This window comes from Hyperoodon ampullatus, assembly GCF_949752795.1.
Source record: "Hyperoodon ampullatus genome assembly, chromosome: 8".
Classification (NCBI taxonomy): Eukaryota; Metazoa; Chordata; class Mammalia; order Artiodactyla; family Ziphiidae; genus Hyperoodon; species Hyperoodon ampullatus.
In genome coordinates, this window is record NC_136921.1 from 93,120,851 (window position 1) to 93,146,902 (window position 26,052).

Here is a 26,052-nt window from a genome sequence, read left to right on the forward strand (position 1 = left end):
CACTTTATATCTATGTAGATAGTCTGTTCAAAGTTAAATCCCTGGTAGAAATGACCCAAACACAAAATGAATAATTTGAATAGCAACAAATTCTAACCACAATCCAATGTCATAATTTAATGAGAAAAGAAGCATTTAAATAAGTATAAAGTTTACTGAAGTGGAGATGGCCAAAGAAATGTAGCCTAGAAATAAGTAATTCTATGTGAAGAAAATGTTAGAATTTGATTCTTCATTCAAATATCTTGTTTCTAATTCTTTAATATTTTATAAGTCAAAAAAAAAGTTAAGTTTTTAGAAAATGTTATTTATTAGTTGTGGTAAGCCTGTGTTACACTTTTTAAAACTGAATGCTGAGTTTAGGTTTAAATAGTTTGGTGTAATTTAGAGTATTTAAGAGGTTTAGTGTATTTTACTACATAATTTGATTATGAAAATGGCAGCTACGGTCATTAGTTTAGAATGTTATCAATTTAGTCATGTCTATTAATGTTGTAAATTTCAAGATACTCTGCTCACAAAGTTTGTCTTATTTTAAAAAGATGGAAATGATCACATTTAATTTTCAATATAACTACAAATGAATTTTGATAAATTGGGAATCTAATTAAAAGAAAACCAAAGGACAGAAACATTTTGTAAGCTTTCAAGTCCTTTTTGTGTGTGTATTTCAAGCTGATATAACAGTTGAAAAATACTATACCGCTTTTGAGAACAGCTTCTTCCTTTGGTTGAGGTTTAGGTTCAGGAAGTAATTTGCGAACTTTCTTTTCACCTCCAAGCACTTAAAAGAATATGATTTAAATTTTGAAGTGAATTCATATAAAAAGTAAATTTCAACAAGAAAAATGTCTCTTTCAAAACTAGTAACTACTGTATAAGTAATAATTTTTGTTACATATAAATATCACAGAATTTGAAAGCAAAGAATACACTTCAAGTTGTTTCCTCTGCAAACATCTATATAACCTTGTGATGAAATTCAATTGCATTAACTACAGGCAAATATATTCGTTCATCTTAAAAGTATCTATATTGACTTTATGAATCTTTCATCAAATACAAGGTTCTTGACAGCATCTTTGCCCCAATCTGCAATTGTAGATTGCCCAAATCTACTCTGCTATCTCCCTGATCATCAACTATAGTAGGTGTTAGTGACATTATTCAATCTTCTCCACTGATGAGAGAAGAAACCCAAAGTATCTGGAGTTTGATAAGTTTCTTAAGAAGCATCCTTTCTTAAGGTCCCCTTTTTGAGCTAATACTAACCTAAAATTATAGAACTATAGAATTTGAAAGCTGGTGTTAGAGCTTATTTTTAATGAATAAGAAAATGTTCTTGAATTTAAACTAAAACAGACCCAAGGAATTTCGAATTAATCCCATCTTTAGTGAATATCAAGCATGGCAGGAGATACTATATACAGCAGCCTCCTATTACTACTGTAGCCCTAATGGTTTTGAATGGGAAAAAAAAAAAAAGAGAGAGAAACACTTACTGATTACTGAACCATTTTACCTCTCTACTAATCTCAATTAAAATCTAATTTAGGGGCTTCCCTGGTGGCGCAGTGGTTGAGAGTCCGCCTGCCGATGCAGGGGACACGGGTTCGTGCCCCGGTCCGGGAAGATCCCACATGCTGCGGAGCGGCTAGGCCCGTAAGCCACGGCCACTGAGCCTGCGCGTCCAGAGCCTGTGCTCCGCAACGGGAGAGGCCACAACAGTGAGAGGCCCGCGTACCGCAAAAAAAAAAAAAAAAAAAAATCTAATTTAAAGCATTATTTATTTCTATCATGTAACATTATATTTGCTCACACACCTGCAATCTGAATTCTTAGCTATTTCTAAATTTCCCATTTGGTGCTTTAAAAAAGACATTTTCAATTCATTAAAAAGTTTTTGTTTTATGTGAAAACACAGCCATGCCTAAGTCTCTTCAAATTTTAAACATGCAGAAGGCAAATATGTAAATATTTCACTTTAAATGACTTTTTTCTGTCAAGTTGATATTTTAAGTAAAATATCACAGTTAAGCATTAAATTTTTTTATCCATGATAAATTGTGCTGGCCTTCGATACTATTTTCAAGTTACCAATATTCGTAATGTAAACCATTTTCATTGATCAAACTGGAGATGCCCATGCATTTAATTAACATAAGTTGGAATGGCATAATATCCTTTTCTTATTTAATGGATATAGTGAAAGTATATCTTTGTATTTGTTTTTCCATATTATTATTTTATTTTAAGATCTTACTGACATATGAGACTCAGGTGTAGAACACACCATTGTAGTTATTACTTTTAAAGTAATTATATGTCATTACATGTCATTTTAATATTTGCGTGGCTTTGTAATAATCCTTTACTGGTTAACATCCATAGTAATATTATTTTGTATTCTCCATTTTATAAATCAGGAAATATACATTCAGATGGGTGATTTTTCCAAAATTCCAGAGTGAAACAAGAACAGATTCAACTTATGAGTCTGGATGTGTTAATTAAACAGAACACTGTTACCCACCATACTTATTGGAAAAATTCACAATTTTATTTTTAATAGATGTTTTATGATTCATTTATTTTTCTTTAGGGTCTAAGTTTAAATAGGGAAGAATATTGTTTAAAGAGAAATAAATTTTGAAAAAATGACCTGCAGTGATAATGAAATTTCCCTACAACATGAGATCTGTACACCTGAAAGAATGTCTTGGAGTCCATGAGAAAAAAGAGATAGGAAAGCCACAAGGAAATCCCTATAAATCACCTTAATACCATAGAAGGGGAACAGGACTTATTTTTAGTGCTTATAACACTGGCTAAAATACTGTTGTTCAGGTGAAGTTGCAAAGCATTTTAATCTAAGACATGTCCTGATATTAATGTCAGCTAACCAGTAAAATTTAATATTTTTGAGTTTAGGAAAATGCAAGAAGACATATGTAGATGAGATAAAGAAAAAAACATCTATCCAGGAATGTATGAAATTGATGGGAGACAAAGAAAGCAATACTCATGAAGCAGGACCATAAAAGATACAAAAATACAAGAAATCAATGAGACTACTCTGATTATTTTAAAAAAGGAAAGAAGAAGAACATTCTAGAAAGCAGGAAGAGCAAGGAGTCAAATGAAGGGATACTGCATATGACCGTTTTCTAGACTGTGAAATACCTTTCAGAGGTGTAAGCTCCACTGGTTCCAGAGCCTCAGGTTTTTCAGGAACTTTCTTCTTTGAAACAGCTTTAAAGAAGATGATCTTACTTTCATTATTTGTTTATTTAGTCTTATCTGAAGCAAATTATTAAATACCTGCTCTAAGGATCAAAACCAGGCTTTGCTTATAACTCAAAAGCATTAATAACAGCCAAGAACAGCCACTGAAGAACATACAAGAAGCGTTCAAACCATGAAAACAGATTGCAGTTTTACTCCAAACTTGAGTAGTAAGTTACAGTCTGGCTGAGAAGGAAGATAATTTTTGTTCTTTGCAGGAGGAAGAAATTTTCCTTTGCATATAAATTTTACATGAAGGGAAATGTATTTAAGTGTGTGTCCTCATGGAATATATTAACCAACAGATATGTAGCCTTTTAAGAAGTGATCACTTTTTCTATGTCTGATTAAAAATGCCAGAAGCTTCCCCTACAGGCCAAGAGGGTTGTAGAGAGGCAAGAAAGAAGTCTTACCATGGAAAATTCTGGCTTTGTATACATGTGTAGGTGAGTATGGGAAAATTGCTCACCTAAGATTATATCTAGATTATTTTAGATTGGGAAATCTCATGAAATCTCATGACACCAAAAATAAGACAACATTTTGTTAAAATAAGAATAATATGATTTTGCTAGTTTATTTCAGCTTTTAAAGATGCTATTTAAAAAAATTAAGTAATGTTGAATCAATTCAAAGGAAAACCTAAATGCAAAGAGAATGAAAGGAAGTTTAACAATGGGAAGAGATGCTGGATATCAAATGTATCCATAACCGCTCTTCCTAGCTATGGTGAGGACAACCACGGAACACAATTGGGTTTTTATTAAGTTGCAAAAAGAAAAAAGAAAAAAAAAGTGGGGAAGCAGTGCCAGAGCATTCATATACTTTCCTTTCATGGTTTATGAACACATCAGCTATTGGATGCCATAAATATATTATCTATAGTATATTTTAAAGCATATGTCATTCTTTAAGAACAAAGTTTTGGCTTTTGTATAAATTTGCTACTGCAAAATTAAAAATATCTTGCAGAGTTTTCTTCTACATTCCACATGCACAAGATCCCAAAGATATGCATAGCAACAACACTTTGAAATCAGAAAATCCTTTCACCCCATTCTGCATGAGAAAGTTAGTTGGACAGCCCCTGGATTGAGATGGCCAGGATGAAGCTAACAATGGTGCACTTTCTGACTCTTGGGGCAGCAGGCATGGCCCAACAAGGCACCCAGGGCAGCATAAAACACAGGTCTCTATGGAATTCCCACAGTTTGATCATGTCCGAAAGTACATATTTTAAAAATACATTTCTTGCAAGTACCACTTCAGATGTCTGGATAGAAGTTTGGAGCAGGTTAATAAAACTTTGGAAGTGGCATTTTATACCTTTAAGCTGGAACATTTTCTCCTTCAGGTCTTCCTTAGGTGGAGCTGGAGGAGGAGCTGGGGGCTTTGGTTTGAGTTTTGGTTTCTCAATAACCTTCTTTTCAGGTTCAGGTTCAGGTTCTTAGAAGAGTATTTCAGGAGGATTAGTATATGAATATGTTAATTGGTATGTGGATATACAGTATATTCAGTAGAAATTTTGGTATATTTATGAAGTAAAAAGTTTGCTTTTTTGAATACATATTATTGGTATCCAACATAAAACGTAAAAGTGTCCAGCATAAAATATAAGAATATCAACACTGTACATAGATAATGAGAAATATAGCATAGGCGCTAATAAAAACAACAAAGGAAGCATCCATATAAGCCACATTAATGTGAAATAAATAGTACAAATGACATGAATACATAAGACTGAGATGCACATTTAAAACAATATTTTACATACAGGTGCAGAGAGATGTGCTGTACACGTAGAACAACGCAAAACACATACGTATCAGATGAAGAATATGGTGATGAAGACTTAAGCCCAATTAACTGAATACCTTGTACTGGTATTTCTTCTGGCTGTGGTTCAGGTTCAGGTTCTTCAGGCTTAACATACTTTTCAATTTCACGTTCTTTAAAGAATGTTGACAAAGGATAAGAGACTGTAATATAAAGTTCTTCACAAAGACTCACAGAAATTTCACATAGATGCAAAGATGACAGTCACAGAAACAAAAATACACAAATTCACTTACATAGAAAAAGAGGTAAGATTTCTATTTTCTTATACTCAAGCTTTCTAATGACTATCTGATGTATGTTGATGGCAAATGAGATGACTTTTAATATCTGATGTTGGGTTATCATTTGAGGATCCAATACAATTATTCCAGTGTTGTCTCAGTAAACTGTATCTTTTGGAATTTATAATTACCATCAAGAATAATCAAAGATTCTACTTCAAAAGAAGTATAATGAGTTGAAAAACAAAGCAGTCAAACACGTGCTAGAATGTTTTATATAAAATTTCAAGACGGAATGTTGCCCTATAAATACTTTTGTATTTCTAACAGGAGTTTTCAAGAGATTAAAAAAATTTATATTTATATAATATATATATATATATATATATGTATATATACCTTCAACAGGGGGAGTCACTTTTCTACCAATGGTTATGGATGCTCTTTCTTCATATATTATTTCCTCAGGAGACTCTTCAACTTAAAAAACACAGTGTTTTATATTTTAGACTGAATTCAGAATAGAATACTGCAACTGCTAAGTTTCAACGTATCAACTTAGTTACACATTATAACATATTCTTCAGAAGACTTCAAAAATACCAATAATTTCACTACATAAGACAGACAACAGATAAATACAAATGATCCATCTACAACCAAAGCAAGATGATGAAGACAACTGTCGTCTTTCCAAGATTTATAGAGCAGTCATGTACCTTGGACAGGTGGAGCTTCTGGTTCTTCAGGGGTAGGAACTGACACTTTCTCTTCTGTGATGACTTCCTTGGGAACTTCAGGCACTTTAAAGATATTGATTTTGTTTACTATTAAGAATTTAGAAGGTGTACAAGATACTGCAAAGATCAGGCAAAGAATACATGGGAAAGTACTTCATCTTATAAGACTCTGTGGGGAAAATGGCTTTGGAGGCAAGGCACCCATTTTTATAAATGAGTCTTTGCAGCCTTCTTCATTTATTTCTCTTCCTCTGTGTACCCTTAAGTGTAGATGTTCTCCACAGGTCAACTTTGATGCTTTTAAAAATTGGCTCTACATTCTTTGAGCAATCACTCCTGCACTCTCAACTCTTATTTCCATGGTGATAACTTCTACATCTACATCTCCAGCCCTGATCTCCTTCCTAAGTTCCAGATGCATGTTCCCAACTTCCATACTTGAAAAGTGAAAAATATATTTACTATCTTCTTTCTAATATTAATTTAGTTTGGGGACCCAATGAACCATCCTCATGGCTTAGCTTCAACCCTTACAATCATCTTGGGCTCCTCTATTTCCCTAATTGCTTTAAGAATAGACATCAACTCAATCTCCACCTCTCTTAAATCCAATCTCCTTTTCCATTTCTATCACCACTGATCTTGTCCAATTTTTGAAGACCTTAAGTAACTGCAGTGGCTCTTTTCTATTATCATCCTTTTCTAAGAGTTTGAACTGCTGCCAGTTATCTGAAGCCCAACTCCTATTAATTTATACACCGCTGAAGCTTCCTATTGCCCACAGACTAAAGTACATGCCTTATACTGGCATTCAAAGAACTCCAAAATATGACTGTAATCTTTATATCCAGCCTTATCTCTCAGGATAGGCTGGATTTCTCCTACTTGTCTGTCTCATTTTCTCTCTTTGTCTTCATTATTTCCCCCTTTTTTCTGTAAAATTTGTTTTTTCATATACTTATACTTCAGTATTTTTTGCTCTAAGAACTACTATTAAGATGTGCAGACAGCATTCAGAGAAATACATATTTTTTTCTTCATGGTAGGTACCTTTTTCTCGCCGGACTTCTCGTTTTTTGGTAACAGGCACAGGTTCCTTCTTTACTGGAACAAGTTTCTTGGGCAGCTCAGACACTTTGAAGATATTAGTTTTATTTTTAAAGGAATATTTAAAGACATTGAAAAAAATGTTAAGAATAAAGAAACTATAATTAACAGAGCAGCATTAAAATTAATGAAAGCAAAATAAGGACATTTTTGTCCCTAACAATGAAGACAACTTATTGGATTCCACTTTAAGATATCAGAGTACTTTAAAAAAAATTATGATGTCAATGATTATGTGAATACCTTTAACTTCTGGTGTTTCTGGCTTCTTAACAGTTGGGACTTTCTTCACTGGGACAACTTTCTTCGCCATCTCAGGTACTTTAAAGATATTAGTAGCATTTAATAATATAAAATTGCAAGATGCAATATGTACACATAAACTTGACAAGTCTGATCAGCACTGTAACATACAGATGACAGTTCAACATATAATACAGCACAACACAAAATAAGGAAAGAATGTCAAGTTTTAGACAGCACACAAAAATGAAGTAAATATTTATTTTACTGTAAGTACCTTTAGGTGGTGGAGGTTCTGGTTTTTTGATGACAGGAACTTTCTTCTCTGGAACAATCTTCTTGGGCTCTTCAGGCACTTGAAAGATAGGAATTTCTTTTAGAGTCAGATGATTACAATGAAAAGTTTAATGCTATGAATAAATAAAAAAGATCACACATTTCTTTGCTATGCACATTGTTAAACTCTGTAGGACAAAAGTTTTATGTGTGCAATTGACTTTTGTTCTTGCCAATGAGATCAAATGTTAAGGAAGGAGACAGAAGACAGAGTTTACCTTAAATAAGCTATATAATAGACATAAAAATCAAATGATGTATTTTCCCATTCAGTGAATCCTGTCTTGTACCTGCCAGAGGTGGGGCTTCTGGTTCCTCCTCTTCTGCAACAGGAACTGGCTCTTCCTCTTCAGGAGCAATTTCCACATGTTCTTCATATACTTTAAAGATATAGTTAATTTTAGTTGAATGTGTGGAACAATATTCTAAAATGCATAAAATGCATCACACAATAAATAGTCATTTTGATTTCTTCCCTTGTTTCTATTAATATCGTCTCTTGTTTTTGTTAAGATGAAATCCATCTTGTTTGACTGATTTCTGTTTCTATTGATTTGAATGCTTGAAAAGCCCTTTTGGTGTTTAATGTTATTTATAGTCATTAGTTTTCCTGTCCTACTTTGTGTGCATTAGAGAAGCTTTGTTGAAACAGCTTATGATGGCCAGTGTAGATACCGCTGACTGATGACCCAAAATAGATTTGAGATTGGAGCTAATTAAGAATAGTGAAGTAAGACAAATAATTAAAGGACAGAAAATGACCAAGAGATACTGAATTAGAAAAGAAGAGGAACAAGGCTTAAATTAAAAACAGTCATAAGTGGTAAGCTCATAAATGGCATTACATATACCTTCTGGAGGAGGGGACTCTACTTTCTCGGGAACAGGGACGACTGGTTTCTCTTCTAAGACAGGTTTCTTTGGTACCTCTGGCACTTAAAAGATATGGGTTGGTTTTACTTCTGGGTAGTTGAGAAGTACATGAAATTTATACCATATCTAGTTCACATCTAGTTCAAATAACCCAGGGAGAGATCCAAGAACAAAATTCACGATTAGGCCAGTGACCTGTTCTTGGATCCACATAGTGGGAAGACAATGTAGCCTATTAAGATTAACAAAACCATGTTAGTAAACTCTTCTAATACTTATAACAGATGTACCAGTTTGTTTTTTTAGTGATGCTATTTAAAAACATTTAAAACCCTAAACATCCAGTATAGTAGGTTTGTAGTGATTAATATAAGATGTTTGACAAACAAAAGGGTTTCCTATAGTAAGTGACTTTTGAGACCAAGAGTGAGTGCTTTTCTACAGAATCTCATTAGTAACATGTACCTTTAGCTGGTGGGACGTCGGGCTTTTTGGGAACAGCTACTTTCTCTTCTGGAAGGACTTCTTTTGGAACTTCAGGCACTTAAAAGATATTAGTATTTTAACATTATGAAGAATCACTTGTAAACGCTCATCACATTTACACAGAGCAAAACATTTTCCAAGAGATAAAGGCTGTATCCACCTCCATGAAACACTGGACAGTTATGAGTACCTTTAGCAGGTGGGGCTTCTGGTTTTTTGGGAACCACTGGAGGCACTTTCTTTTCAGGAACAACTTCCTTGGGCGCCTCGGGCACTTTAAAAGATATTAGTAGTTATTAGCTCATAGTTTCAATGACATATGGAAATCATTAAGCTGAGCAGCAGAACATAGCTTTGTAACGACAGACATTTTTCTGTAGGAAGCAGTGGCAATGGGAAATACCTTTCACTGGTGGTGGTTCAGGTTCCTTGGCAATGACAGCAGGTGGTTTCTTTTCTGGGACAGGTTTCTTAGGTGGCACGGTCACTAAAGATATTAGAATTTATGTTTTAGAATCAGTGAAGAAGAGTGAGAAACAAGAGAAAAGCCCATAATGCCCAGAAGTTTTGCGACAAGAAGAGCTAAGATTGGCAAAGGCAAACTAGCAGCTGGCCAGTACCTTTTGGAGGAGGAGCAGGCTCTGGCTCTTCCACGGCTTCAGCTGGAGGCTCTTCTAGGGCAGTTTCCTCAGGCTCCTCATGCACTTTAAAGACACAAGCTCATTTTAATGCTAGAATTGACTAAAGTATATGAAATATTTTGCAAAAAGATTTTTACAGCACTAAGAAGAGTTTTTCTTTTTAAAAATACTGCTTTGGAGAGTTTCATGATTACCTGCAGGGGGAGGACTTTCCGGTTTGGGAGGGATAGCTTCAGGCACCTTCTTTTCTGGGACAGCTGCCTTTGGCACCTCGGGTACTTTAAAGAGATTAGTATTTTCATGATTAGACAGAGTAAAGACAAACAGACAGTATCAAACATAGCAACATGGAGGTGGCTACCTTTGGCTGGTGGGACTTCTGGCTTTTTAGGAGGCATCACAGGTACTTTCTTCTCAGGGACAACTTCCTTGGGAGCCTCAGGCACTTAAGAGATATTAGTAAAATTACATTTAGGAGTTATGAGACCACTAGATCAAAATGTTTTTGAGAGAAGAAGAGTTTTATCTTCTTAAATCTAAGGTGAGTGACAGCTACCTGTAACAGGTGGGACTACTGGCTTTTTAGGAGGCATCACAGGCACCTTCTTTTCAGGGACAACTTCCTTGGGAGCTTTGGGCACTTAAAAGATATTAATAAAATTACATTTGAAGTTATGAGACCACTAGATCAAAATGTTTTCGAGAGCAGAAGAGTTTTATCTTCTTAAATCTAAGGTGAGTGACAGCTACCTGTAACAGGTGGGACTTCTGGCTTTTTAGGAGCCATCACAGGCACCTTCTTTTCAGGGACAACTTCCTTGGGAGCCTCGGGCACTTAAAAGATATTAGTAAAATTACACTTAGAAGTTATGAGATCACTGGAACAAATTATTTTCAAGAACAGAAGAGCTATGCCTTTTTAGGCCTAAAGTTTGTGGCAAATACCTGTAAGAGGTAGGACTTCTGGTTTTTCAGGAGGTGCCACTGGTGCTTTCTTTTCAGGGATGACTTCTTTGGGAAGCTCAGGCACTTAAAAGATATTAGTAAATTATACTTAGGAGTTATGAGATCACTGGAACAAATATTTTCCAGAGTAGAAGAATTATGTCTTTTTAAGCCTAAGATCAGTGACATACCTTTAGCAGGTGGGACTTCTGGCTTTTTAGGAGGCATCACAGGCACCTTCTTTTCAGGGACAACTTCCTTGGGAGCTTCGGGCACTTAAAAGATATTAATAAAGTTACATTTGAAGTTATGAGACCACTAGATCAAAATGTTTTTGAGAGCAGAAGAGTTTTATCTTCTTAAATCCAAGGTGAGCAACAGCTACCTGTAACAGGTGGGACTTCTGGCTTTTTAGGAGCCATCACAGGCACCTTCTTTTCAGGGACAACTTCCTTGGGAGCCTCGGGCACTTAAAAGATATTAGTAAAATTACACTTAGAAGTTATGAGATCACTGGAACAAATTATTTTCAAGAACAGAAGAGCTATGCCTTTTTAGGCCTAAAGTTTGTGGCAAATACCTGTAAGAGGTAGGACTTCTGGTTTTTCAGGAGGTGCCACTGGTGCTTTCTTTTCAGGGATGACTTCTTTGGGAAGCTCAGGCACTTAAAAGATATTAGTAAATTATACTTAGGAGTTATGAGATCACTGGAACAAATATTTTCCAGAGTAGAAGAATTATGTCTTTTTAAGCCTAAGATCAGTGACAAATACCTTTAGCAGGTGGGACTTCTGGCTTTTTAGGAGGCATCACAGGCACCTTCTTTTCAGGGACAACTTCCTTGGGAGCTTCGGGCACTTAAAAGATATTAATAAAATTACATTTGAAGTTATGAGACCACTAGATCAAAATGTTTTCGAGAGCAGAAGAGTTTTATCTTCTTAAATCCAAGGTGAGCGACAGCTACCTGTAACAGGTGGGACTCCTGGCTTTTTAGGAGGCATCACAGGCACTTTCTTCTCAGGGACAACTTCCTTGGGAGCTTCTGGTACTTAAAAATATTAATAAAATTACATTTGAAGTTATGAGACCACTAGAGCAAAATGTTTTTGAGAGCAGAAGAGTTTTATCTTCTTAAATCCAAGGTGAGCGACAGCTACCTGTAACAGGTGGGACTTCTGGCTTTTTAGGAGGCATCACAGGCACCTTTTCAGGGCCAACTTCCTTGGGAGCCTCGGGCACTTAAAAGATATTAGTAAAATTACATTTAGTAGTTATGAGACCAATGGAACAAACATTTTCAAGAGCAAAAGAGTTATGTCTTTTTAAGCCTAAGGTTCATGACAAATACCTGTACCAGGTGGGACTTTTGGCTTTTTAGGAGGCATCACAGGTACTTTCTTTTCAGGGACAACTTCTTTTGGAGCCTCAGGTACTTAAAAGATATTAGTAAATTTACATTTAGTAGCTATGTGACCACTAGAACAAAATACTTTCAAGAGAAGAGTTTTATCTTCTTAAATCTAAGGTGAATGACAGGTACCTGTAATAGGTGGGGCTTCCGGCTTTTTAGGAGGTGCCACTGGTGCTTTCTTTTCAGGGACAATTTCTTGAGGAACTTCAGGCACTTAAAAGATATTAGTAGTTTTATGCTTAGCTTAAAGAGATCAATGGACTAAAAATATTTCCCAGAGCAGAGGAGGCATTTCTTCTATAGAATAAAGAGTGGGGTGAAAAATACCTGAAACTGGTGGGACTTCCGGTTTTTTGGGTGGTGCCTTGGGAACTTTCTTTTCTGGGACAACTTCTTGAGGAACTTCAGGCACTTGAAAGATATTAGTAGTTTTACACTTCAGTTAACAAAAGGCAATAGATGGAAACTTTTCAATAGCAGAAGAGATAGTTCTTTTGCAGACTGAGGTCAGAGCCAACATGTACCTGTGACAGGTGGGGCTTCCGGTTTTTTGGGTGGTGTCTTGGGAACTTTCTTTTCTGGGACAACTTCTTGAGGAACTTCAGGCACTTGAAAGATATTAGTAGTTTTATGGTTAGGTTAATGAATAGCAGTGGACCAAAATCATTCTCAAGAACTGAAGAGACATTTCTTCTACAGAATGATCTCTGGGCCAACATGTACCTGTGACAGGTGGGGCTTCCGGTTTTTCGGGCAGTGCCTTAGGAACTTTCTTTTCTGGGACAACTTCTTGAGGAACTTCAGGCACTTGAAAGATATTAGTAGTTTTACGGTTAGGTTAATGGATAGCAGTGGACTAAAATCATTCTTAAAAACTCCAGAGACATTTCTTCCACAGAGTGATGTCTGGGCCAACATGTACCTGTGACAGGTGGGGCTTCCGGTTTTTTGGGCGGTGCCTTAGGAACTTTCTTTTCTGGGACAACTTCTTGAGGAACTTCAGGCACTTGAAAGATATTAGTAGTTTTACGGTTAGGTTAATGGATAGCAGTGGACTAAAATCATTCTTAAAAACTCCAGAGACATTTCTTCCACAGAGTGATATCTGGGCCAACATGTACCTGTGACAGGTGGGGCTTCCGGTTTTTTGGGCGGTGCCTTAGGAACTTTCTTTTCTGGGACAACTTCTTGAGGAACTTCAGGCACTTGAAAGATATTAGTAGTTTTACGGTTAGGTTAATGAATAGCAATGGACCAAAATCATTCTCAAGAACTGTAGAGACATTTCTTCTATAGAATGATCTCTGGGCCAACATGTACCTGTGACAGGTGGGGCTTCCGGTTTTTTGGGCGGTGCCTTAGGAACTTTCTTTTCTGGGACAACTTCTTGAGGAACTTCAGGCACTTGAAAGATATTAGTAGTTTTATGGTTAGGTTAATGAATAGCAATGGACTAAAATCATTCTCAAGAACTGTAGAGACATTTCTTCTACAGAATGATCTCTGGGCCAACATGTACCTGTGACAGGTGGGGTTTCCGGTTTTTTGGGCAGTGCCTTAGGAACTTTCTTTTCTGGGACAACTTCTTGAGGAACTTCAGGCACTTGAAAGATATTAGTAGTTTTACGGTTAGGTTAATGGATAGCAGTGGACTAAAATCATTCTTAAAAACTCCAGAGACATTTCTTCCACAGAGTGATGTCTGGGCCAACATGTACCTGTGACAGGTGGGGCTTCCGGTTTTTTGGGCGGTGCCTTAGGAACTTTCTTTTCTGGGACAACTTCAGGCACTTGAAAGATATTAGTAGTTTTACGGTTAGGTTAATGAATAGCAGTGGACCAAAATCATTCTCAAGAACTGAAGAGACATTTCTTCTACAGAATGATCTCTGGGCCAACATGTACCTGTGACAGGTGGGGCTTCCGGTTTTTCGGGCAGTGCCTTAGGAACTTTCTTTTCTGGGACAACTTCTTGAGGAACTTCAGGCACTTGAAAGATATTAGTAGTTTTACGGTTAGGTTAATGGATAGCAGTGGACTAAAATCATTCTTAAAAACTCCAGAGACATTTCTTCCAGAGTGATGTCTGGGCCAACATGTACCTGTGACAGGTGGGGCTTCCGGTTTTTTGGGCGGTGCCTTAGGAACTTTCTTTTCTGGGACAACTTCTTGAGGAACTTCAGGCACTTGAAAGATATTAGTAGTTTTACGGTTAGGTTAATGGATAGCAGTGGACTAAAATCATTCTTAAAAACTCCAGAGACATTTCTTCCACAGAGTGATGTCTGGGCCAACATGTACCTGTGACAGGTGGGGCTTCCGGTTTTTTGGGCGGTGCCTTAGGAACTTTCTTTTCTGGGACAACTTCTTGAGGAACTTCAGGCACTTGAAAGATATTAGTAGTTTTACGGTTAGGTTAATGAATAGCAATGGACCAAAATCATTCTCAAGAACTGTAGAGACATTTCTTCTACAGAATGATCTCTGGGCCAACATGTACCTGTGACAGGTGGGGCTTCCGGTTTTTTGGGCGGTGCCTTAGGAACTTTCTTTTCTGGGACAACTTCTTGAGGAACTTCAGGCACTTGAAAGATATTAGTAGTTTTATGGTTAGGTTAATGAATAGCAATGGACTAAAATCATTCTCAAGAACTGTAGAGACATTTCTTCTACAGAATGATCTCTGGGCCAACATGTACCTGTGACAGGTGGGGTTTCCGGTTTTTTGGGCAGTGCCTTAGGAACTTTCTTTTCTGGGACAACTTCTTGAGGAACTTCAGGCACTTGAAAGATATTAGTAGTTTTACGGTTAGGTTAATGGATAGCAGTGGACTAAAATCATTCTTAAAAACTCCAGAGACATTTCTTCCACAGAGTGATGTCTGGGCCAACATGTACCTGTGACAGGTGGGGCTTCCGGTTTTTTGGGTGGTGTCTTGGCAACTTTCTTTTCTGGGACAACTTCTTGAGGAACTTCAGGCACTTGAAAGATATTAGTAGTTTTATGGTTAGGTTAATGAATAGCAATGGACTAAAATCATTCTCAAGAACTGTAGAGACATTTCTTCTACAGAATGATCTCTGGGCCAACATGTACCTGTGACAGGTGGGGCTTCCGGTTTTTTGGGCGGTGCCTTAGGAACTTTCTTTTCTGGGACAACTTCTTGAGGAACTTCAGGCACTTGAAAGATATTAGTAGTTTTACGGTTAGGTTAATGAATAGCAATGGACTAAAATCATTCTTAAAAACTCAATAGACATTTCTTCCACAGAGTGATGTCTGGGCCAACATGTACCTGTGACAGGTGGGGCTTCCGGTTTTTTGGGTGGTATCTTGGGAACTTTCTTTTCTGGGACAACTTCTTGAGGAACTTCAGGCACTTGAAAGATATTAGTAGTTTTATGGTTAGGTTAATGAATAGCAATGGACTAAAATCATTCTCAAGAACTGAAGAGACATTTTTTCTACAGAATGATCTCTGGGCCAACATGTACCTGTGACAGGTGGGGCTTCTGGTTTTTTGGGTGGTGTCTTGGGAACTTTCTTTTCTGGGACAACTTCTTGAGCAGCTTTAGGTATTTGAAAGATATCAGTATTTTTAAAATTTGGGAACAGTGAAGGCGTATGTTACAATAGTCATGAAGAGGACAAGACAATATATATTCTTAACACAGCAGTGGGAATAAATACCTTTAGCTGGTGGGACTTCTGGTTTTTTGGGTACAGCCACTTTCTTTTCAGGTACAACTTCTTTAGGAACTTCAGGAACTTTGAAGATATTAGTATCTATTAGTTGAAACTATAAAATGGGAATATCGACAACACATTTGCCCAAGCAAGTATCATTTATGAAACTGGCGGACACTTCTAAACACTTTTTCCCAGCCCCCAAAACAGGAGACCAACAACACGGAAGGATAAATACCTTTAGCAGGTAGAGCTTCTGGCTTTTTAGGAGGAGCCACCGGCACTTTCTTTTCAGGGATGGCTTCCTCTGGTGGCACCTCAGGCACTTAAAAAATATTGATAATTTGTGTTTAGAAAAGGTGGAAATAATGAATGACTATATCATGCAATCATACACCAAGATATATTCGTATATCCCAGTATGTACTGGGATTTATACATATAATTTTTTTCTAGCTAAAATAGCAGTTATTTTTCTCCCTGGTATGTACAGCATTGTCATTACCTGCTGGGGGAGGACTTTCCGGTTTGGGAGGGATAGCTTCAGGCACCTTCTTTTCTGGGACAGCTGCCTTTGGCACCTCGGGTACTTTAAAGAGATTAGTATTTTCATGATTAGACAGAGTAAAGACAAACAGACAGTATCAAACATAGCAACATGGAGGTGGCTACCTTTGGCTGGTGGGACTTCTGGCTTTTTAGGAGGCATCACAGGTACTTTCTTCTCAGGGACAACTTCCTTGGGAGCCTCGGGCACTTAAAAGATATTAGTAAAATTACATTTAGAAGTTATGAGATCACTGGAACAAATTATTTTCAAGAGCAGAAGAGCTATGCCTTTTTAGGCCTAAGGTTTGTGACAAATACCTGTAACAGGTGGGACTTCTGGCTTTTTAGGAGGTGCCACTGGTGCTTTCTTTTCAGGGAAAACCTCTTTGGGAGCCTCAGGCACTTTGAAGATATTAGTAAATTTACATTTGAGTCATGAGGATCAACACAGACAAGAATCACATTTACACCGCAAAAGCACTTTCAAGGACAGCAAGGCGGTTCTTTCCCTAGCCCTCTCTATTCCCTCCTGAGGGGCTGTTAGGATGTACCTTTGACAGATAAAACTTCAGGCTTCTGGGGAGGATGCACTTTCTTTTCCCAGACAACTTCTTCGGCCACCTCAGGCACTTTAAAGATATTAATATTTTTACGTTTAGGAGTTACAAGAATCAATACAAACAGGAAATACATTTATAAAGGAAAAGACATTTCCTCAAACTTCTAAGCTTCCAGCAACATATACCTTCATCAGGAAGGGCTTCAGTCGTTTCGTGACGAACCACATATGTTTTCTTTTCAGGGAAAATTTCTTGGTGAGCTTCGGGCACTTTAAGAAATCAGTATTTTAACATTTAGTGTTGCAAAGATCAGTAGGAACAGCAAAATATTTTCAAGGCTACAGGAGCTATTTCTTCTTGAACTTGACAGCATGGGGACTTGTACCTTTAACTGATGGAGGTTCTCTTTTTTTGGAAGGAACTCTTTTTGCAGGAACACCTTCTTGAGCAGCTTCAGGCACTTTAAAGACATTAGTATTTCACATTTAGGAGTTAAAATGATGAATGAAAACAATCACCACAATATGTTAGGAAATGTAGTTTTTTAGAAGTTTCTTCTCTGCCTATTCTCCCCTTGCCCCACCAATCAACTAAGTTGAATGGGATTAGCAGCATCCTTGAGAAGATGGGCTCACCCTTCTCTAGCAACTAGTGGAGGTCCTATGACCCTGTAGACCCTCCTTATGAAGTATTTGTTGAATGAACACTTTTAATAGGAGGGTTTTCTGTTTTGATAGGAACAGTCACACATATTTTCTTTTGAGAGGGAACTTCTTGTGGAGCTTCTGGTGCTTTAAAGATATTAGTATGTTTACATTTAGGAGTCAGGAAGAACATTAGAAAAACATAGTTTTAAGAACCGAAGACAGACAATTTCTTCAGTATCTGTTCAGAGGTGACAGGTACCTTTCACAGGTGGAGGTTCTGCCTCTTTAGGAACATCCTCAGATACTTTCATTTCAGGAGCAACTTCTTGCACGGCTTCAGCTACTTTGAAGATATTAGTATTATATTATACTTAGAGGTTAAGGGATCAGTGGAGACATTAATGACATTAACTGAACCAAAGTGACTTTTATGTCTACAAGGGTGCTTCCTTCAAGAACTGGATGAGGTACAAAGTCTTGAAGAAAGGAGTCAAATCTTGTCTTTGTTTATTATTCCCCAGCTCCCCAGCACCATGCACATAGTGGGCATTTGTTAAATAAATGAAGGAAGGAATGATAGAATGAATGACACCTTTAGTGGAAGGTGTTTCAATTTCAGGGGGAGCAGCTATGAGTATTTCCTTTACAGGGACAACTTCTTGAGGTGATTCAGGCACTTTAAAGATATGAATTCATTGTACTTCAGAGTGATGAAGAGCAATGAAGAGTTTTAGTCAAAACCCCACCTACAGGAATGTCCCAGACTGGGTGACCTCCCCGCTCCCCAAATCTGATTCTTTGGTAACAGTATGAATACTTGATTATCGGGAGCTGTTTTCTTGGTCACCTCAGGCACTATCAATATTAGTAATTTTATTTCTTTGAATGGTAGATACATAGGAACTGAGATAAAAATTTACCTTTAAGTGAAAAAAACTGATTTTTAAATAATTAACAATGTACCTTTTGCTATTAGTTTGAAGAGGATAAAACAGCTCCTTACCTGGATTGGCTTTATTTTGTACCCTCACCTTAGGCACTTTATTTTATTTTATTTTTGGCTGTCTCAGGCGGCTTGCAGGATCTGAGTTCCCTGACCAGGGGATCAAACCCATGTTCCCTGCAGTGGAAGCATGGAGTCTTAACCACTGGACTCCCAGGGAAGTCCCTTAGGCACTTTAAAAAGGTGATTGTTTTTCAAGTAAAGGAGGAAGGAGAACAACTAAAATATTGTAGACAGAGAAAATATTGTCAAAATGTTCAGATATTCTTTAAATTACAGAATATCATGGGCATGGTGAAGAATTTTGGGAGATGTTTTAAAACGTTCTCATCTGTTGACTTATCTGAAAATATTCAAAATGAGAAAACGTAGGACTCTTTAAAAATAAAAGACAATGAGAGGAGCAAATAAATATTCAGGGCAGAATTCCAACTTTAACTGGTTTTGGTTTTAACTGCCCTGGTTTTAGAAGGCTCTCGGGTGGAGATGATATTACAGATAGAACAGTTCCACAGTGAACTTAATATTTTATTTTCTTTAAGTCATGGTTTTCTAAAAATATTTCTATGATATTTAAGTCTTAGGGGAATTCAGTTATTTCAAATTTATGCACTTGTTTTTGGTAGTAAGTTTATTTTAATAGAAGAGCAATTCAACAGGTAGTTGTATTATATCCTGGAATTTCAACCCCATGGAGCGTTTGAATTACTAACCTATAGTCTACAGCCAAGCACCTCTGTCATTTTATGGCATTGATTTCTGCTTTAGAGCGGTGTGGGGTGAGCCTATTCAGTCTAGTTTCAGGGATATAAATGTTATAGGTGATCTCTCATATAGATTTTTTTTTCTAGCTAGTCTGAATTTTATTTTGTAAGGAAACAGCAATAGCTATTTCCATCTGGGTCACATCTGCACATTATATGTATATATATTTTCCCTGGAGGGCTCATAGATAAAATTTATAGCCCAAGCATCTCCATGTGTATAAAGTTATGGACTTTTCCCCCTTATGGCTCATGGGGACATGTATATACCCAGTCGAGCTGCTCCTTTGGGGGACCCATGTCTCTGAAGTGATCTCCCTGGTAGCATCTGGAGCTTTAGAGGTATTAGTATTTTTACACGTGGTGAGTACAACTACAGTCATGAGATAAGAAAGTCAACCTTCTTCTGGCTTGTACCTTTTGGTGGTGGTATTTTTCTTCTTTTGGTAACAGGAGGTTGTCTCTCTGGAACATCTTCCTTGGAGACTTCCAACTCTTTAAAGATATTAGTATTTTTTAATTGAGAAAGGCAAAGACATGAACACATGACTTACAAAGAAAGTTAGGGATATTAGCAGATATTATAACCTTAAATTAGAAATTTTATTTTTGTTCTAATGTTTATTCATTATATGAGTGGGATTTGACTTTTTAGGAGCAAGTCATAGATAGTTCCTTGTCTTGGGTACATTAGGGACACTAAAGATATTAGTATTTTAGCATTAAAGGTCGTGAAAATCTACACAAAGCAGTGAACATATTTTGCAGACTGATGAAGAAAGGTTTTCTTATTTAGATTTTCATAACTAAGAATTATACCTTCAGTTGGAAGATGCTCTGGAATACTGGGAACAGCCTCAGGTAACTCCACCTCTGGAAATACTTCTCTGGTTTTATCAGGCTCTTTAAAGATATTAGTAAGTTTACACTTAGAAGTTATAAAAACAGTAGATTATATAACATGCAATTTTTGAGTCTTGAAGCCAAAGATATTCATCCAAGTTTGATGTTGTTGGAATGTACCTTTAGTTGCTGGTATTTCTCTCTTTTTAGGAATAGTCACATATATCTTGTCCTCTGGAACAACTTTCTTGGGTGGTTCAGGCACTTAAAAGATATGAGTATAGTTATATTTATAAATGGTGAAGGAAAGTATTGAGCTTTTAAAATGAGCCAAAAATAAATTTTCTTCACTGGGTCATTGGTATTATATACCTTTTGCTACTTTGGTTTTTGTCTTTTGAGGATGAGTCACAAGTACTTTTTCTTCTGGAGATGATTCTTCAGATACTTCATAAACTTTAAAGATATTAGTATTTATACAATTAGAGGCATTTCAGGGTGGATGAAGAATAGTGTTAAGAAAAACATAATACATAATACACATCTCTAACTCAAATGACTAGTACTACATAGATCCAAGTTAGTGACAATAACACACTGGCTAGGAAAAAGCCTCATTCCCAGTTTTATGATATAGGACTTTTCAGCATTTCTTTATGATCATGATGGTAAAATTGAGGAATTCACTGGTCAGGGACTAGTATATAATTCTTTTACTTTGTCTGCAGAAAGATACTGGTAAAATTTCCCTATTGTTAATTTTTATGGATTTTTTTCTTAAGGAACAGGGTCGATGTTGAGTTGCACATCAAGAATTCTCCAATATTTGACCTACTGGAAATTCATCTAAGTCCTTTCCTGTTCCAGGAAACTAGTTATCTATATTTTCAAACCAAATCTAGTCTATGGCTTCATATTCAATATGAATGTGAAAACCATTCAGAGATTGGAAGAAGAAAAGAAAAATAAGAATGATAAAATATTTGGAAAATAAGGCAGCTGAAAAATAAAGATTTCTCCAGATTTCAGAAAGGAAGACTGGCTGATAATAATAACCAAACTCAAGTATAGAAAGGGTATTCTAAGGAGGGAGTCATCATATATTTTTATCCAAACCTATTATTATAGGGTGACAAAAATTGGATTTAAATTTTCCATTCAAATAAATGGAAGGATATCTTGACTGCTGGCATTTTCACTATTCAGATTATTAAACAGTATTCTATTCAGAATATTTTTTTACTCATATTATGAAGGCAAAACCAAAAATGGTTTGAGAATTCTTTTGAGGTTCTAATGGCCTTGTAAATCTATGGGTATTTGAATAGCACTGCCAAAATGTGTACAACAATTGTTGCAAAGAGTAAAAAATACTAATGCTGAAGTATTTTGATTCTACATATCCAAGTAAAATATTATTATCAAGTTAAAGAAAGTTGCCTTATGGTCTGAGAAAATGAATTGCTGAAAAGCAGAAGACATTTGTACACAGAACAGGTTAACAAGACAATGACAAATTCAACATGACAAATGACTTTTCTAAAATTGGGCAATGGTATACGTACAGGACTCTTTATTTTTTAAATTGGTGAGGAAATATACCTTGTCTGAGGCTAATAATCATTCAAATTACCTAATTTTAGCCAAATATTTTTGGCATGTTAGGATTTTAAAAGATATTAGTATATTTACTTTTAAAAGCTATGAAGACAAACACAGACAAACCAAAGAGAACCACCAGCTTTTCTACACTCACTGTACATCGTTGCATCTTCAGAAAGAACTATGGGTGATATTTCTTCTTGAATACTTTTCTTAGGCACCTCAGGAACTTCAAAGATATTAGTATATTAATTGTAATAAATACCAAAAATAAGATATTAAGAATATAAAGAAACAAAATACAAATATTTACATCACTCACATTCACTTTAAATCATGAATAACTAAACATAGCGTTATTTCATGTTGTGATTAGTATCAGTGTATACCTTTAGCTGGTGGAACTTCAGGCTTTTTAGGAAGAGCTTCACGAACTTTTTCTTCTGGAACAATTTTCTTGGGTGCTTCAGGTGCTTTAAAGATATTTGTTTTATTTTAAAAAATTGCATCATTGTGTGTAAAATATCAAGACAAAAAGGGGCATCTAACAAGGAGAATGTCAAAAAATCCCCAAATTATAAGTCATCTAAACACACAATCAATGCATCTCTCTAGACGGCCTTGTTGATGAGTTGTTGATTTGTCATATTAGAAGGACTTTGCCCTTTGGATACAACATGATTTTCTATTGTCACTTGGAACATGTTTATTTGTTTCCAGAGCTACTTCAAAATAGCTTCTAAAGTGAATTATTTTTGAAAAAGAAGTTGAGGGGTCAATGTTTAAATATTGCTTAAGAAGAGGATCAATACAAATAAAACCAATTTTTAGGCTTAGGCCTGGGTTCCCAGAGGGTAGTCACAAAAGGGAGGATTATGTTATGGGACATAAATTGAAGTTTACATAATTCAGCCATTTTGTGGCATTGAGGGGAGAACAATCTCTCTCTCTTTCTTCTCATAATAAATGAATAAAAGGGAGTTTTGTATTAGTGGCGAATCAGCAAAGGCAGATACCTTTAGCTGGTGGAACTTCGGGCTCTTCAGGAACACGTACTTCTTCTTCTACCACAATTTTCTTGGGTACTTCAGGTACTTTGGAGACAGTAGAGATAGTTTCTTTTACTTTTAAACATTCATAAAGATTTTTTAACAAGTAGAGCGTAAGAGAAATGTAAAGACAGAACATAGCCACAGTATGAAATACAGACATCACTTTATCAAATACATTACAGTAATTAAAATGAGTTGAATTTTGATAACAAATACAACAACAAAAATCCAAGGGAATTTCCCATGTAAGAATCATAAGAATGTGACAAGAAAAACGAATAAGACACCTTCAGCTGGTGCTCTTTCTGCTTGTTTTGGTGGAATAATTGATATTTTCTCTTCAGTGATAACATTCTTAAATGCTTCAGAGACTTAAAGCTGTAAGTATATATTATTTATAAGCTACTGTTTTTCATTTTTATTGTGAAATTCAAGAGGTTTAAAAACTGAACAGGGCTTCCCTGGTGGTGCAGTGATTAAGAATCTGCCGGCCAACGCAGGGGACACAGGTTTGAGCCCTGGTCCGGGAAGATCCCACATGCTGTGGAACAACTAGGCCCGTGTGCCACAGCTACTGAGCCTGCGCTCTAGAGCCTGCGAGCCACAACTACTGAGCCCATGTGCCACAACTACTGAAGCCCGCGCGCCTAGAGCCTATGCTCCACAACAAGAGAAGCCACCGCAATGAGAAGTCCGCACACAGCAACGAAGAGTAGCCCCCGCTCGCCGCAACTAGAGAAAGCCCGCACGCAGCAGCGAAGACCCCCCAAAAAAAAACAAACAGAAACTGAACAAAGCAGGGACATTAAACACACAGTCACAATGTATTTATATTTACTAGGTCATTAAAATTAATAATTAACAGGAAAACAAGGATTTATCAATAAACAGGTGAGTGAATATATAATCAAAGAGTACCAAAGAAGGAAAACTGGGTTCACTGTTTGGTTAGTAGTGATATTGCTTTGGGTATTTTAAGTATAACAGTGACTTTCTTTTTTGATAGAACTTTCTTTAGCCCCTCACCCACTTTCAAGATATTAGTTTGTTTTAGACATTCCAGAAACACAAAACACAGAAGAAAAACATCAAGTAGAATTCAAACTTGTAAAGCAGCCAAGGTGCTACTGTATGTAAAATTAGTTAAGTAATTTTTCACCAATAAAATACCTTTAGCTGGTGGCTCTTTTCGAGGAACAACTTTAGTAGGTGGTTTTTTTGGAGGGATGATTTTCTCGGATATCTCAGGCCCTTTAAAGATATTAGTGTTTTGGCTTAGAATGAACTCCTGAAGTATCATGGCCCACGATGACTAAAATTAGTACAATGAGGGCTCATAAAATGCTTTCTCTATTCATATTTAAAAAATTTATACCACACCTACTTCCAAAAAAGACTTGATTTTGCTAAATTTCATCTGTATTGTAAATTTACTGTGTATACTAAGCACACACACATTCCTCCATATTACACACATATTATTAATTTGTTCAAGAGCTGGAGTAGACTTGCAGAGAATGTATTTGTAGGTTTATCCTCAGAATATACTAGAATGCAGGTGCTACTACCACACTTCATTTCCTTCCTTAATGTTATTTCTCCTGAAAATATCATAAAATGGTGGAAGATTTGGATAAATAATTATCAGTCTGTGAACAGTTGACTGAAATGCTAATAAAGCAATGGTTCTTTTGCCTGGACATGTAAATTCCTCAGTGAACTGAGGAGTTTCTTGCTCACTCAACTGATGACACTGGCCAGATATTTTGGTACCTGTAACAATCATGTAACACTCTTACTTGGATTTAAAAAGGAATCCACAAATTCATAACGTGAATTATGTTATCTCCTTAGGTAAGTAGATATCAAATATTATTATCTTGTTGGCTAAAATTATACTCTGTGGTTAATCTCTACTCCCTATCAATCATTGTTATCAAGTAGTTTAAACTCATGCTTAAAGTATTTCATGATTTTATCATGGAAAGTAAGTGGGTTTCTAATGTCCAAACTGAATATGAAATGTACTTTAAAAAAGAAGTTAGAGCAACATATAATAATTTGTAATATCTGCACAATTCCCTATACCTTTAGGTGGAGCTTTGGGTTTTTCATATACTTCCACTTCTTCAGCCTCTAAGACTTCTATTACCCTATGGACTTCTTCAACTTCATGTACTTCTTCAGCTCTATACTCTTCTACTTTGAGGACTTCTTCAACCTCATGGAACTCTTCTTCTTCAAAGTATTCTTCAACCTCATGGAACTCTTCTTCACGAGCTTCTTCCACTTGTGCTTCCACTATTTCTAATTCTGCTCTTTCTTTTACTACTTCCTCTTTGTGGACAGCAACTGATATTTTTTCTTCAAGAACAGCTCTCCCTGAAAGAGCATCTATTTTAAGAGATCTATCTTTTTTAAACACAGCAGAAATGAAGATGTAAATTCAAAATATAAAAACAGCTGAGAAAGGCTTTCATGCAGCAACACGTGAAAATTAAAGATCTTCCCAAAAGTACCTTTAGCTGGGGGAACAGCTTCTCTTTTAGGCACAGGGACTTTCTTTTCAGGGACTTTCTTTTCTGGGACTTTCTTTGGAACTTCAGGCACTTTAAAGATATAGTTTTAATATTTGAGACTGTCAAGAGCAATATTCCATAGGCAGAAGACATCAAAAACGATCAAGACACGTAGACATAAAACATAAAAATATTAATGAAAAAGATTATAAGAAAGTTCAGGTTAAAAAGAGAAGATGTACCTTTGGCAGGAGGGGCCTCTTTTTTCTGAACAGGAACAGGTACTTTTTCTTCAGGAACCTTCTTTGGCACTTTAAAGATATGAGGCGTTTCAGTTAGCTGACAATACTCAATGATAAACATGAAATAAAAACATCAGAAACAACATCAACATTACAATAATCGAAGTCTAAGAAGTCACTCTATTGTAAAATTGGACACCAATTTTAGAGGCTATAAAGATATTTTTCCAAATCACTCATTTGTACTAGCCACACCTTAGAAGAAGGTATGTTCACAAAGAACCTGTGCTATCTTTTTTTTTTTAATAGCAGAGATTACCAATATTGGGCCTACTTCTACTATTTTTAATTTGATGAAGGCTTCTTTCAAGTGATTACCATCATAGAGTACTTAAGCCTTGATACAGGTGTCACGTTCTGCTGGGCACTATTGTGTCTGCTGAGGATGTC

At 36.2% G+C, this 26,052-nt stretch overlaps 2 protein-coding genes across 4 annotated transcripts in view; both read right to left on the bottom strand.

The window, feature by feature from the left end:
- The window catches only part of TTN (titin), a gene marked incomplete at both ends in the record, with an annotated part of 282,756 nt that overhangs the window by 117,390 nt on the left and 139,314 nt on the right, over window positions 1-26,052 (bottom strand). For all 3 annotated transcript variants that reach the window (XM_079710139.1, XM_079710137.1, XM_079710138.1), the window contains one exon: window positions 704-784. In XM_079710139.1, coding sequence (XP_079566265.1) covers window positions 704-784 — 81 coding nt within the window. The remainder of the gene's footprint in view (window positions 1-703; window positions 785-26,052) is intronic.
- Window positions 961-26,052, bottom strand: part of LOC307056949 (titin-like) — a gene marked incomplete at both ends in the record, with an annotated part of 88,625 nt that continues 63,533 nt past the window's right edge. Inside the window, 33 exons of the mRNA XM_079709934.1 lie at window positions 961-995; window positions 3,184-3,252; window positions 4,612-4,731; window positions 5,163-5,267; window positions 5,748-5,828; window positions 6,068-6,205; window positions 7,139-7,222; window positions 7,439-7,516; window positions 7,716-7,793; window positions 8,065-8,199; window positions 8,626-8,709; window positions 9,113-9,190; window positions 9,324-9,407; window positions 9,969-10,052; window positions 10,136-10,219; window positions 10,331-10,414; window positions 10,525-10,608; window positions 10,720-10,803; window positions 10,911-10,994; window positions 11,105-11,188; window positions 11,493-11,576; window positions 11,687-11,770; window positions 12,071-12,154; window positions 12,263-12,346; window positions 13,056-13,139; window positions 13,255-13,338; window positions 16,060-16,146; window positions 22,179-22,262; window positions 22,806-22,883; window positions 24,012-24,092; window positions 24,930-25,223; window positions 25,361-25,450; window positions 25,603-25,671. Of these exons, the coding sequence (XP_079566060.1) occupies window positions 961-995; window positions 3,184-3,252; window positions 4,612-4,731; window positions 5,163-5,267; window positions 5,748-5,828; window positions 6,068-6,205; window positions 7,139-7,222; window positions 7,439-7,516; window positions 7,716-7,793; window positions 8,065-8,199; window positions 8,626-8,709; window positions 9,113-9,190; window positions 9,324-9,407; window positions 9,969-10,052; window positions 10,136-10,219; window positions 10,331-10,414; window positions 10,525-10,608; window positions 10,720-10,803; window positions 10,911-10,994; window positions 11,105-11,188; window positions 11,493-11,576; window positions 11,687-11,770; window positions 12,071-12,154; window positions 12,263-12,346; window positions 13,056-13,139; window positions 13,255-13,338; window positions 16,060-16,146; window positions 22,179-22,262; window positions 22,806-22,883; window positions 24,012-24,092; window positions 24,930-25,223; window positions 25,361-25,450; window positions 25,603-25,671 (3,044 nt within the window). The remainder of the gene's footprint in view (window positions 996-3,183; window positions 3,253-4,611; window positions 4,732-5,162; window positions 5,268-5,747; window positions 5,829-6,067; window positions 6,206-7,138; window positions 7,223-7,438; window positions 7,517-7,715; window positions 7,794-8,064; window positions 8,200-8,625; window positions 8,710-9,112; window positions 9,191-9,323; window positions 9,408-9,968; window positions 10,053-10,135; window positions 10,220-10,330; window positions 10,415-10,524; window positions 10,609-10,719; window positions 10,804-10,910; window positions 10,995-11,104; window positions 11,189-11,492; window positions 11,577-11,686; window positions 11,771-12,070; window positions 12,155-12,262; window positions 12,347-13,055; window positions 13,140-13,254; window positions 13,339-16,059; window positions 16,147-22,178; window positions 22,263-22,805; window positions 22,884-24,011; window positions 24,093-24,929; window positions 25,224-25,360; window positions 25,451-25,602; window positions 25,672-26,052) is intronic.